This window comes from Cardiocondyla obscurior, linkage group LG09, assembly GCF_019399895.1.
Source record: "Cardiocondyla obscurior isolate alpha-2009 linkage group LG09, Cobs3.1, whole genome shotgun sequence".
Lineage (NCBI taxonomy): Eukaryota > Metazoa > Arthropoda > Insecta > Hymenoptera > Formicidae > Cardiocondyla > Cardiocondyla obscurior.
The window spans coordinates 3,885,860-3,900,344 of record NC_091872.1 but is presented as its reverse complement, the minus strand read 5'-3'; the positions used below and the strand labels follow the sequence as shown (position 1 = coordinate 3,900,344).

At 36.4% G+C, this 14,485-nt stretch overlaps 1 protein-coding gene across 1 annotated transcript; it reads left to right on the top strand.

Moving 5' to 3' along the window:
• Positions 1–2,221: 2,221 nt before the first annotated feature.
• On the top strand, positions 2,222–6,962 carry LOC139105718 (uncharacterized). Its single transcript, XM_070661977.1, has 3 exons — positions 2,222–5,464; positions 6,400–6,678; positions 6,843–6,962. Exons 1-3 carry the CDS (start codon positions 5,458–5,460, stop codon positions 6,932–6,934), a joined length of 378 nt encoding a protein of 125 aa, XP_070518078.1. The 5' UTR covers positions 2,222–5,457; the 3' UTR covers positions 6,935–6,962.
• The last annotated feature ends 7,523 nt before the right edge of the window (positions 6,963–14,485 follow it).

Below are 14,485 nucleotides of genomic sequence, written 5' to 3'. Positions count from 1 at the left end.
GCGTGCCTTCTCTTCTTTCCGTACGCGTCATGTGCATATGTATGTATAACTACTCGCGCCTTGTGCATCTGCTGCTCATTCTATAAGCACGCAGGACATGCTTGTTGAAGTTGACGTCATACTTGCGTGCACGTGCACACGACGGGCATCGTATTTGGGGGGCATAAACGATAAACGATGACGTCGCGACCGCAGGAAGCAATGATAAGCTGAATAATTAAAAATATATGGTCACAACTTGTTTCATTTATTCCAGCACGCGCCTTGACGCATGGCTGCGAATAAAAAAATAACGTAATTATAAATGTTTTGTATTCTAAATGAATTATACGTTTCTTTACACGTTAATGTCTTTAACGCGGCGTTCTTGATCTCACGGGCTCTAATTGCACATCCACGATTCAATTTTAATTAAATCTAATTATAGTATCTTATCTTTCTTATATTTTTCTTCTACATATTATGAAACTTTTTTATAGAAATTATAAATAAAAAAATGCACGAAAAGTTTATATAAGCCGGCGTATAATCCGGTGACCAGTGATCTTGTAGTAATTAAAAAATAAGGAAAGGATCATTATATAAATTTATCTATAAAGTATTAAAAGTCGTATAGACATTTGTTATTTTATTATATTACACGTTGGACTTTTCACTTCTCAGGGACAATATCGGGAACTGTATTATAAAAACGTTGGGAGATATAACGCCGAGAGACAATTTTTTGCACTCGCGTATTTAACATCCTCTTCTCCGCCTTCTACGACCTTCTCGCGTGCACTTTGTACTCGCGCCACGTTTCTTTCTACGTGTCGACCTCGTATACTATTTTCAGTCTCAATATTTTTCGGATAAAACGCGCGTGCCGTTGGCGTTGGCGTTTCCTGACGTTATCCGAGAACAAATGGACTTTTAAATTGCAACGGCGGGTCCCACCTGTAGTCGCAATAGCCACCGATAACGAATGCAGCGGTACGCTTGTGCCGGCACGCGACAAATTCGTGCCATTATATCTTCGTGTTTACTTCGACGCGTACATCGCGCGTGCCTCGCGCTTTGTTCTCACCAGTAATTACGACACCGCGAAGCTTAATTCACGTCAGAAGTTACCAGCGTTACGGCGGGTACGAAACCCACGAGATAATCGCCATAATCGATCCTCCAGTATCCGCGCATTTTTGAGATAATCGGCGAATTTAAGAGATACGCTATATCGCTTTATAGATAATTAGCGAACGTAATTATTCGTACAACGTTATTAAAAAAAAAAAATTTACTTTTATACTTTTTTTTTTTTGTTTACACGCTTATTCTACTATAGTAGAACTTGGAGAGCCAAGTGATCCCAGTGATTCTCAATCGGTGCAGCAATAACGCGAGTGTATTTCGTTGCCAAAAAGTTTGCTTCATACGTGAGCGCATGTGGCTTGAGAGGATCGGGGAACAGTCGGGAGGGAGAGAACAGGTCGCGAGAGGGGAAAAATGGGTCGGCGCAAGGGTTTAATCAATGGTTTTGGCGCCAACCGGGCGTGTCTGTATAAAAAAAAAAAAAAAATACACGAGCCGTTCCTATACCGGCGAAAATTCGGATTGTCATTCGGTCGGCTGTAGCGCGCCTTCATCGAATGCACCCCTATGTTCCTCTCTCTGCTTCTTTGCCGATATACGCGATCTTTCCTGCCTACGCATGTCGTTTTATCATGCACTGCTTTTTATTTCATTCTTTCGAACAACGTCGTTGCGGCGCCGCCGTTCCGTAAGTCACTCTCGCGCCGAATGTGACATTCGTCGGGTCACTCGTCACTGTTGATAAGTACAACGGAGAAAAGTCACCTGTACGGCATCGAGTCATTGACCGAATTGAACGTATACGTATACAAGAGGTCGACATACATATACGTTCGATTGTTCCTCGTGCGTGGTGAGTGAATTAATATTAAGCATAGGAATTACACTGTTTAAAATATACCGTTGACGAGCATATCAAACTGATCACCGGCAATCAAACTGATAAAATTAATTCAATTAAACATAAAACGTTTTATTTTAATATATTTTAAATCAAATTTGCATATTGGAGTACTTCAGAGAAGAAGATTATACTATCGTATCAATAAATCAAGTTACAAATATCTTATTACGTAATACAATATTTTCTCTGTTGATAAATGAAATTGTAAATAATGCTAATTAAAATTACTGAGAAAAACGCACGAGGAACTGTGTAATTAGTGAAAATTGTTATTGCATGTTGCGATTTCTTTGACGTAGATTATTAAAGAAGTGCATCATAATATGATGTGGTTTGTTCTTACGTCAAACATATGCATTCTCAGAACGTAATTAATTATTATGCACGAATATGAATTCTCAGCTGACAGCTATAGATTTGAAAAATTTACTTAGTTATTCACGAGACTTTTTTTTAAACGTATACTTAGTTTAGATGAAATTAACGGTGGCAGATGAATACTAATGCTCAGCTGACAGTTATAGACTCAAAAGTATAATTATTTATTCATGAGTTTCTTTCTAAATATTATACAATGTACTTGATGATGATAATTTTCATAAACGATAAATTGCTTTTAGTTTTATGTGCTAAGAATCAAAAAAGATAATCTGATATAAAAATAACACTTTCTATAAAAAGATAAAAATAAAATAAAATAAATAAAACAGAACTTGCATTATTCATGTATATGTAAAATTATTTACATTACATATAATTGAGTCCAATATAATTGTTTACATTACTGTTTTCTTAAAATTTTTGCAAATATTTATCGCCAATTTACTTTAAACAATAATAATTAATAATAAATTCGTAATAAATGTTAACGTGAAGCTAGTAGCGCCACAATTTTATTTTTTTTATTGGACATAATACAAAATTATTAATAGTACCTACTAATTGGTACAAAATTGATATTAAATAATCTGATAGGTCCGAAATGATTCTGCTGATATGGTCCTACCAGCTTCACAGAGGTACCGACGATGAAGTTCCGAAGAAGTTTCGTCGCCTCGAAAGCGCCGCGCGACAAATTCGTCCCGCGGCCGCGTTTTCGTATTTACTTCGCGGCGGCGCTTTGTCCTCGCGTAATTACGTTCCGCGGGGGCTTAACGCCCGACAATTACTCAGCGGTCGTCGTTAATTTCCCTCGAAATAAAAGGCGACGACCATCGCGGTGGTGATGCCGCTGTGAGGCGCAATACCGGGTGGCGGCCGAGCGACGATACCAATCTTACGATTTCCACGGTGCACAAAAGCGGTCCTTTTCCGTCGGGCTGCCGTAGGTAGCGGCCCTCGGGAACAAGAGGGTTTGTCTACGCTCTACGCCACGGCCCGTCGACACAAACACCGACTCACCCCCCGCGGCAGATTATTTTCCAGGCGCCCGAAGTCGTGTCGAAGTTAGCGAGCGTCGCGGAATTACCTGCTTTTATCGTAGGACAGTTCATTCACTCTTAAGCCAAATCTAATCTACCCAGCGCAGCCTGGAACATCGAACTTGTGTACTTGGGCCGCAACTTCGCAAAATTGCTATAAAGTGCCCGAGTGCGAGCTTCCGTTCTCGCCTTTTGTGGCTAAACAGTCGTTCGATCGCGTTCGTTTTCGCCGACAGTCTTAGCGCTCGCTCCTACCCGGGGAAGTTGTTAGCTAAAGAATTATAATCTTGACGGCGAACGTCATCGTAAATCGTATAGTACGCTGCGCCTATACTTGGCGGCGGAGGCACTACCGTGCCTCTTGATTTCACATTCCTTATTGTGTTACATAAATTAGATGAAATATTCTGCTAAAGGAAATAAACAATGTAAATTATACTATTACACAAGTAATGCATTAAGTATGCTAGTGCTAGATTAATTATAAATTTAAAAAAGAATTTTTTTTTTTAATCGATTAATTAATAATTTTAATATTTAAAAAATCTGGGAAATAACACGTATGGGGATCGTGCTCATTGTTGTCGAATGATTATCGAATTTTAACGTAAAAGATATTAGATTGTCGAATATAAAAATCGAATAAAAAAATATATTGCTCGGCGTCAAGTTCACGATCTGCGCGCGACGATGTGCTGTCAACGCAAGTATTCTGTTATCGCGTGATCTGTCCTGTTTCTAATAAAGTCCGTTTCTCTTGTAAATTAAGAGTGTCCCATTGCCTTCGCGAGCGCGAGCGAGTAACCGGGCGAGTGCGCGACTCCCAAGCGAGAGCGCAACATTATAATAAATTTATGTGTAGATATATTGATGTATAATTGATGAGACACAAATGAATCTCCCATCACTGTACATAAATTTATAAATATTAATCGCAACTAATTATGCATTTAACACAAAATAATACTTATTAATGATTATTATATTACATTTAATTATATAATAATTACATTTTGCATACCAATGCTATTAAGTCCTTGCAACGTTCTTTCACAATTATTTTGTGTACCTGTACATTCTATTCACAAAATTAATCTTTTTTTTTTTTTTATTTAAACCGTGTTATTTCAAATAACGACGTAATAAGTAAATACCTATATTATATATAACTAATCCATAAACACCGTTCTCTCGCGCAGCATCTATCGCGTATGAGAGTTTTAAAGCCGAAAGTCGACACTCAATAAAATACGAACGCGACACACATCGCTCGCGAGACTCTTTTTCCTCTGATATTGACATTGCGATGCTTCACGCGAGAGTATGACTCGATCAGATAGCGATTTGACGGAAATACGTTTCCTGCATAAAGACAGCCGAGGCAAATCGGGCTGCACAAAGCGAAATATAAGAGTCAATGAAGATTGTTTAAACATTTTTTTTTAATCTACTCTCTATCAAATATTTAAATTTACTAAATTTAGTATAAGTAAAACGTACACCGCTGCAAATTATATCAGACTAATGACAAAATTAAAAAAAGGAAGGGTATTAGAACAGTATTTACGAATTACTTGCAAGTATTAATAATTATAAAATAAGTATAAATTATAAAGCAAATAGTTTTATTTTGTTTTACATAAGTCGTGTGCAAAGTTTTGTTCTACAAAGTCCACGGAGACACGGCATCTAAATGAGAAGTGCAATGTCGGTCCTTAGGGACCGATACTATCCAAACTGAAAGGTCAGTGTCGCTCCACAGGGATCGATGCCGCACCCAATATACTAATATTGCGCAAAAGTTTAATTGTGGCTGATAATAAGCACAGGTTATCTTTAGAACATTGATATGTAATCGCTTTGTATAATACTGACATCGAGCACTTGACTTTTATTCAGACGTTTTCAAATCTCACGCCAGTTGAAAAACTACAATTCAACCGTTTAAACGTTTATATAATCGTTGCAATACGTAATACGACATATCTATATCAGACTGCAGGCCACAGTTTGCATATTAAAAAGCATCATTGACGTCATTGTCGTAACAAAGAAACCGATAATATGTCAGGTATGATCGTAAAACTTTCCTTGTTTTTACAATTACAATCATTCATTATTTCTTACGATAACATAGTATATGTATAAAATAATAATATATGACTTATCTAGAAATTAATTAATATAAAAAAAAATAATTGAGGATTATTTGACTATTTTATATTTTTTTTTTATTAAAAACAGGATTTATTTTGAAAAAAAAAATTGACAGATTATTTGAGAAAGTGTTACTTTTGATTTAGTTTAAACTTATAGTAAAAATGTAAATAATTGATATTAATCACAGTTTTATTTTTATATATTGTCAGTCGTTGATGTAACATACTGAAAATGTTTTTTTATGCCAGTAATATTATATTTGTGTCGCGTTTCAGAGATTAATCACGTATATTCATTACAAGAATTGCTTCCGGAGCAAATGATAAACTGGAAGAGATAAAAGTATTAACTAAAATCTATTTATCGCAAAATCTAAAAAGATAAGAGCACCGCATAAATACGATATAATATCACGCTCTTCTACGAAACATGTTCCAAAAATTTGAACTAATTAAAATATACATATTATATTAACACATGGAATATTTTCTATATATATTTTTTTTTTATTACAAGGACATAAAATATCTTAGTTATCTCTAATAAATTATTTACTATAAAATGTTTATTAAAATGATTCAGATTACGCTAAAAAAACTTGATAAAATAAAAATGATATAAAATCCGCTATCATACTTACACATCGATATTTTAAATTAAAATCTTTATACTATTTTTTTTATCTTTATCAGTTATACATTTTTTTTATGTGCTGATTGTGCTTATTAATTTATTACGCTTCAAACAATTTCTTTTTTCCTTTAAAAAAAAAATATATATATGTATATATATATATATTTTTTTTTTACCTAACTCTTTTCCTGAATTTTGCAATAATTCTTGTAGTATCTCGGGACAATAATTCAATGAACGTCCAGAATAAATCAATGATTTATACAATAAACGATGTCGCGCCACCTTCATATGCGGAGGTAATGGAACGATCAAGAAATAATGTAGAAATATCTACAGTCGACGAAAGATGTGAAAGATGTGCACATCCGTCTAATTATTGTCAAAATAATATGTCCGTTTATCCGCAATATGAATTTGAACAACAAAATCAACCAACTAGCATACCTTATAACACAACGACAATAATAACAGCACATGAACAAAATCAAAGTAAGTTAACAAATGTCACAAACATTAATTTCGCTTTAGTTTAAATAATGCAATAAACAAAAAATAAAGAGTATTATAGTTATTAGAAAAATTAGGAGAAAAAAGTGATATTGCACAATTTAATTATTTTAGTTTATTGTTATACTAAGTCTTCATTGTTGTAGAATGTTCCGGATATTTACGCATTATGTGGATAATAAGTACAGTGATATTTATAGTATTATGTATTTTTTGGTTAATATATAGATTTCTATAAAATAAATAAAACTTAATTTACATTGAAATATTATATTAATAACTAAGTTATTAAACTAATTAATTAGTTTGTTATTGTTATTAACACTAGCCAAAGTTAAATATCATAATTTTTTTTTAATCTGCCCTTTTAAAATATCCTTTTGCGACATTTTTAAATTCTTTAATGGTAAAAGATTAGTATTCTTTAATATTTTTTTATACATATAATACGTGTCAATCACGACTTACACACCGTGGAAGTGTTTTTTGTCATCAATCGTTATATAGCCGTTATGTAAAAGTTTGCTATAAAATAAATCGCTGCCACCCATGAACCAGTAAAACGACAAGAATCACCTTTCCACACGCGCGTCATATGTAGTTTCTTTATTTTCCTCCGTTCCGCATAAAAGAACCTATAACGTCTATTCACAGGCGACGTTACACCATGTGAAGTAACGCAGTGGTGAGAAAGAGAAAGAGGAAGATGAGGAACGCGAAGGTGTTGGAACGTTTACAGCCCTTTATAATACAAGATCGTGGTGTAACAAAATTCCATGTTCTACGGTAGCCTCGTGTGTGTCTCGGTGCGAGCGTTAAAGACATCGGACGACGCGAGCGAAGTATAAGTAACGACCATATTTCGCGGCTATAACAAAACGTCACATTATACATATATCGCGGCGTCGTTACTTTTGGGAATCTTGTGCTTTTCTCTTTATCAAAGACGGCCATATTCTTTTATGCAAAAGATGTTCTCTGCGAAGCCCACCTTGCTTGGAGAAAAGATTCCAGAGTCTCTGGAGGTTGAATAGGGTTGACATATTGAAAAGGGGCGATGCTCCTTCTCGCAGACCAAAGGAACGAACGCTCGATCTCTGTCGACTTAACGAGACAACGAGCGGCGCGTTGTCTTTCGCGAATGGTATAAACGTATTCTTCGATTCCGCCTTTGACTTGGCTTTCCTTGACATCCGCGAGAAAGTCTCCTCTCGAATAAAACAACGCAGATGATTAATCTGCTACCGTCGAATTTCCACGAACTTCAAAAAGTGCGTTTATATATATATATATATATTTTTTTTTATTTTATTTGATATTTTCATATGTTTTTATACGAGATAAAAATATAATAAAACGCGTGACGCGATATTGTATGAAAATATGAATAAAAATGAAATATGTGTATCTTTTACAAAATCGTCTCGTCATATGCGGTGAGACATATATTTTTAATTCTTTAAAAGTATTTTAAAATAAAATTTAATTATATTAATTTAATTAAGCGGAGCGCGCGCATTGTATAATGTTCAGTTTATATATATATATATATATATATATATATATATATATATATATATAAAAAAAAAAATCTATAAAGATATTTACTCGTTCGAAAACGAAGGCTTTGTATTCGTTGAATTTGGCATTTTCGTGAGCCTCGGCGGAACAGGTATTAATGTCAGTTTAGTACGGGTACATGTCCGACCGTCGTTGTGATTCGCTACGGACCCACTTAGAGACGCGACTTGCACGGGAGGAAGTTTCGGTACCGAGTACGCGTGAAGACGAGGACGAGGATGAAGCTCGCAGAAGCTTCCGCGGTTCGTCTGCTGACTCTGCCGCGCGTCTTATCCGCACGGCAATCCAAACTTTGCTAAGTCAATAGCGGCGACCCTCTACGGATAAGAGGCTTCTGCGTCATGCTCTTCGATTAGTTTCGTTCCGGAGCCTGGTACCGCCGGCTGCGGAAACTTACGACTCGTCACGACCGAGTGGTTTGTCTTTCTTTGACTTTCACGACGGCTTCTTCCGTTACTTCGCTCTTTTATACTTCGCCACGTCGATGCTCTCGTTCATGAAAGAAACAAAAAGGTTTTTCGCCCACATCTCGGTGGTTAAAAAACGTCGTAATAGCGGAAAGTACTTGCCAGCAACGTATCGACATTGTTATTAGGTTTTGCGGCGGATTGCGCAACGTTTGGCTCGCTACGTCAAACTTGCGTTCATAAAAAGCTTCGGTATAGTGTAAAATTTTTTAATAGTACATTTAGGCAATTAATTCGATATCACGTAACACATAATTAGCATTAAAAATTTAACCGTTACATACAAAACTGACATAAGTTTTTTCATATATAAATTTATAATTAACTGCTTTGAAATTAATTAGTTTTTTTTATTTTTTTTTTTTTTATATGATAAGTTTATAAAAATATATGCGTAAAATAATATTTTTAATTAATAATTACATAAGAAATATAATATCCATGAGTTTATATTTTTTTTTTTTGAAGCATTAAATCAGAAATAATAACTCTCAAAACGTTCAGGTGCTAAACGATTATTACTGGCTAAATAACGAGCTAGAAAAGCTAGATATTTAAATGTTTTTCGCCGCGTACTACTGTTTACTGTTGTGTGTTAACTTTACGCAACGCTCGCTCGACTGCCGAATTCGCCGGGCAAACTGGTTCCTGCCGCCCGCCGTCCGCGCGTCCTCCACCTTGCGAACTTGGAGCACGAGGCCTGCTGATCAGATGTCAACATACGCACGTACTTACACTACCACGGCGGTCAGCAGGCCCAGCGGATTCTGCATTCGAGCACGTGTTAGGTAGGTCAGAACGCGCAGTACACTAGCACGCGACGAAAAACGTTTAGATATTTAATAGCTTTTCTAACTCGTTATTTATAATAGTACATGACGTATTTACAAAAAAAGATAAAAGTAATTTTATTAATAATAAGAAATATATCGTAATAAATTTTTTAATGCAATAACATAATTAAAAAATTTTTTTTTATTGTTAGTGTAAGAGAATTGGTCGCATATTATAGTTAATATAAAAGCAGGTGTGCATATATGTATTTTAATGCGAACTGAGCGCGCAGTTTTTATGTGTCAAGTTTGATATCTGCATCGTATTTTGTTTTATCTTTTTTACCGATTTTAAAATATAATTTGTTCGTTTTTAAATTGGAAGAGTAATAAGCGAACCACCGGATCGAATGATTCAAGTAGGGAAGCCACCATATATTGACCATTTATTAATAATACGTTTATTTAGTGAGATTCATGCGTACGAAATGCCCAATACTAAATTTCGATTGTATATTTTTGGATGGTCCATCGCGTTTTAATTAGCCATTAGTTCGACTTCATTAATTGTATCGTATTACGTGATATCGGTGTGAAATTATTGACACCATTTACGTATTTTTCGATTATTAACAAAACGTCACGGTCACGAAGCACACTGATCAAGTTTATCGGCGTTGCGATGCAAAATTAATTTAATTAGTTGTCGAGGCTACTCGCGGCGTGTGGGCGCTGCTCCAAATCAATTTCCAGGATGGTGGTTTAGAATGTTTATAAAAAATAGCTCTCGAGAATTATATTTAGTATATGTATACGAATATCGTGCTATTGTCGGAGTATACCCAAGCTCTCATGGAGCTCCGAATTGGTCACATTTATAGAGTTGATAAATTTAATTTTAGAATAAAAGTTTGAACTTTGCGCTCATAACCTTTCGATATTATTGAATAATTTTAATCATTCATTCACTTTTTTATTATTGCACACCGTACACATTTTCAACATTATTAAATTAGAGATACTTCGTATATGAATATTGTCAGGTGAATTTTATTAATTTATAAGTCAGCCTCGGCAATTAAAAACGTGGTCGTGCAATAGTCGCCTATCGGATGATTTAGCCGTACTCTCGAAGATTTTACTCAAGGAAACAAAGTTTATTTTCTTCGACTGCCCTCCCCCCCCTCCCCCTCGTATACGCTCGATGATTAAAGACGTGACGTGACTGAAGCAATGAACGAAATGCATGAAAGAACAAAAGAGAATACGTGGCTCGTATAGAAGAAAATGTAAGTTTCTTAAGTGCGGAATGCCGAATGTCTTTCGGGATTTCTTGCGCGTGAGAGATAAAGGAAGAAAGTCTCGATGCAACGAAGTTAGTCGTGTAAGGGGGTTTGTAGACCGAACTCCTTTACACCGTTGATTGCAGTCCGCGTCACAAAGAGCCGCGACGAGAGATAAATGCTGTTGGCTGTCTCTTTACAAGTCCCTACTCATTAACAGCGACGATAAGTTTAACGACTCCGCCTCGGTGTTTCTTCAGTCGAGTCTTCAGAAACTGCACACGCAATTTCAAATGGTGGTCGGAGCTTTTACAACGGGATCGTTGCAAAGGAGTCTTGTAAAAGAAGTTCTGCGCAATGGGACATTTTATAACTCTATTGGATATTTAGGATTCCCCGAGACATTCTATTTATTTCGTGGACAGATATTGCGTGTTGGCGAATATAAAAATAACGGATAACGCTGCATTTTATATGAATATGGAAACGTATTATTAAATTGCGATGATCCAACAATACATTATCAATATTACAAAGAGCGCATTATGAAATTCTAATTTATTATATTATGTTTTTATCGGATTATTAGCTTTTTAATTATTATTATATTTGAATAAGCTCGATATAATCTCCAATTATTTCTTTGTGATATTAATGGCTTTAAAGCCTCGGCATTTATTTTTCAATGTTGATGGCTGTATTGTTCATGCATTTGTCAATGATACTCCCGTCAGTAATTGTCGGGTCGTTTGTATCAGAAGAAAATTGGACTTTAATCCATTAGCGGGTACGTTAAATCGTTTTCATTGGGACTCTGTTATCTATTCGTGCCATCCGGTTTAATTGCATATAATTAAGCCGCGTTTTATCCCCTTTTGAACGAACGTGTTTATGCGCTTGTAATGACGCTCAATCTCATTATGATGTCAAAAGTGGCCCGTATTTTTACGCGCTAAATGCTTACGCCGTGCCGTCCGCTAAACGGCGGTCAGGCTGCAGTCAGCAGCGTGGCAATTGGAAAGCACTCGACGATTTACCCCGTAATTCGTTCACGCTTCAAAAAGGCACTATGATATCTGTTATTTTATCGTATTCAGAGAAAACTTGTGCCTCATAGTTCGCGCGTTCGATAAGCTTTTATCGAATTATATCGCTCGTATAAATTGGCTAAATCCGTAAAATTGCAATATTAATTCTTTTATACGTCACACCTTTTTTTTCTTCCTCCCTTCCACAAACGGACTTATTAATTAATAAATTTTTAGATTTTCTAAATTGTACGGAAAAGGAAAGGAAAACGGCTAAGCGCACGATCTTTTTCGCCGAAGATCTTTGCCGTATTTCGGTATATTTCAATAAGAAAACTTGCGAACGGGACAACGCGCGACGCGATGGGGAAACAAAAGCTATGCATAGATTTACATCGCGGACGCCGCGCTTCGATTCACCCCGTGGCAAGGAGCTTTATGATCGTCCCAGCACTCCCGGAGGCTCAACCGCACCGATTTGTCGGAACTGTACGTCGGGAAATCGTTGAATGTTCGGGGACAAGCAAATTATTATGCGGAAATATTGATCGTTTCGGTAGTTACGTTGTCTTATTTATTTTTATTTTATTTTTATTTTTTATTATTTTTTTTAAAGGTAAAAAAGACTGTTGAATGTAAAAAGAAAATGCGTTTAAAAGTATCGTACGTTCCGTGGTCAATGGCTAAAATGTAAGTTTTGCATGCCACAGTTTTGCAGGGATTTGTTGGCAATCTGTGGCATTCAGTCACGCAGGCTTACCGTTTTCTGTTATTTTAGATCATCGTGTCAGTTTTTTTTTTTTTTTTTTTTGATTTCACACCGTGACAGGTGTGTTTTTTGATCCTTCGTACAAAACCGCGCCGCCTCGCTTCGTTCTATGCGGCATGACTTCGTTAAAACGAAACGCCGTCCGATTGTGTCGAACCGAATTTTCGTTCACGAGAACACTGTTACATTTTTTTTTTTTTTTTGTGATACATTTGGATACGATGCACAATAGGCAGAAGAGAACTGCAACGTTTGCGTCGGATAAACTGCTTGTTCGAAGATTGAGCAACTTTGATAATGTTTCTACTAATTTATTTGATTTTTGCCACTGTTGTCCACGTGTCCTGGGATACAATTGAAATATTACGGTTGCTTGACACATCGCACACGTATAAATAAATGTGCATTGTTCGTAACCGCATATTTGCTTGCAATCTTCAATTGTGCAATTGTGCATCGCTTGAAAAGAAACGCGCGTTATGGAGGAAGAAAAAAAAAGAAAAAAAAATCTCGTTCGGCGTTTTGCTATTGAACAACAGTCACATTCGACGACGGTTGAAAGCGGTCGTTCGAATGGACAGTTACCACGCTTATTTTTGCCGCTGTTGTTATTACCCCGAGAACCATCTTGCAAATGGGGAGGAAAAAGGTATTATTCGCATGTCGAAGAACGAGTGTAAGAAATAATTTATTCCAGGTGGAGAGTATTTGTCTCGGAGTTGGTCGTGGACGGTGTCGTAGTGTACAATCTTAAATGAAAATGATTTCCCTGGAGAGGAAAAGCTGGGAAGGGCCGCGTTGACGAAGGGACAGACCGGAGGAGGGAGAGCCATCTTAGGTTAACCCCTAGGTCCCGAAAGAACCGCATCCACTTTATCGTTCGTCTCTCTTCGAAAATACGATAGGAATATAAACTCTTACGAATTAATGCTATTCTACTTGTCCGCAAAACGAGCTCATGCTGCTCCATTTCTTGATGGAAGAGTCTAATGTACCTTTGCTCCGAGTCTTATTTCGAAGAAATTGCTTTTATATCTTTTTTGCTAGACGTTTGAAACAGCACCGGCAGCGGAGATCGTACCACTTATATCATAATAAAATGACATTTGAAATACGGTACCTTAAGTATAATTATTTTTTTCCAAAATATACTTATGTAATTATCAAACATTTTGTCAGATATTTTAGAATTTTTTTCTGTAACATTTTTTTAAATAGATAAATTCTAAATAAGGATTAATAATTTAATTTATGCTAAAAAAAAAATAAAAAAAAAAATAAAATTTTAAACAACAATATTGCAATACGTATCGCGTTCTGAAATATTAATTTTATTTGATATAATGTGAATCGTACGTGAATTATTAGTAGGAAATTTTCCGTTCTTGTTTGATCTAAGTAGCTAAGGTTGAACGAAAAATATTTTCCGACGATGCATCGAAAACTCGGGCTGATTCGTCTTTGCTACGAAAGGAAGGTTGAGTGGAAAATAGCACAAAGAAAAGGGTGAGATGGCGGAGGGGAAAGGGATGTGAGGAAGTTTGTAGAGTAAGTGGGTGAGTGAACAGGAGAGGGGTGCTTGTGGGAGAGACGGAAGGATACGAAGAGGAGAACGGAGAGGCTGCCTCTCTCGGGGCCTATTTGTAAATCAGTTCCCGGTTGCTGGATCCTGATAAACGTCCTCGTTACGCGAAAACGTGCCGGCGACGCGATTATTTAACATCGCGACGCTAGCAAGCAAGCGACGACCGGCCACCCTCTCCCCTCGAAACATTTGTCTCTCGGTGCCCCTTCGCGCCTCGTCCACATCCGAACACCGGAGGATGCACCGGATGCCGCGTCGTTCCCGTCGCTATATACGCGGCTTTATCTAAATTGCAAATATTCC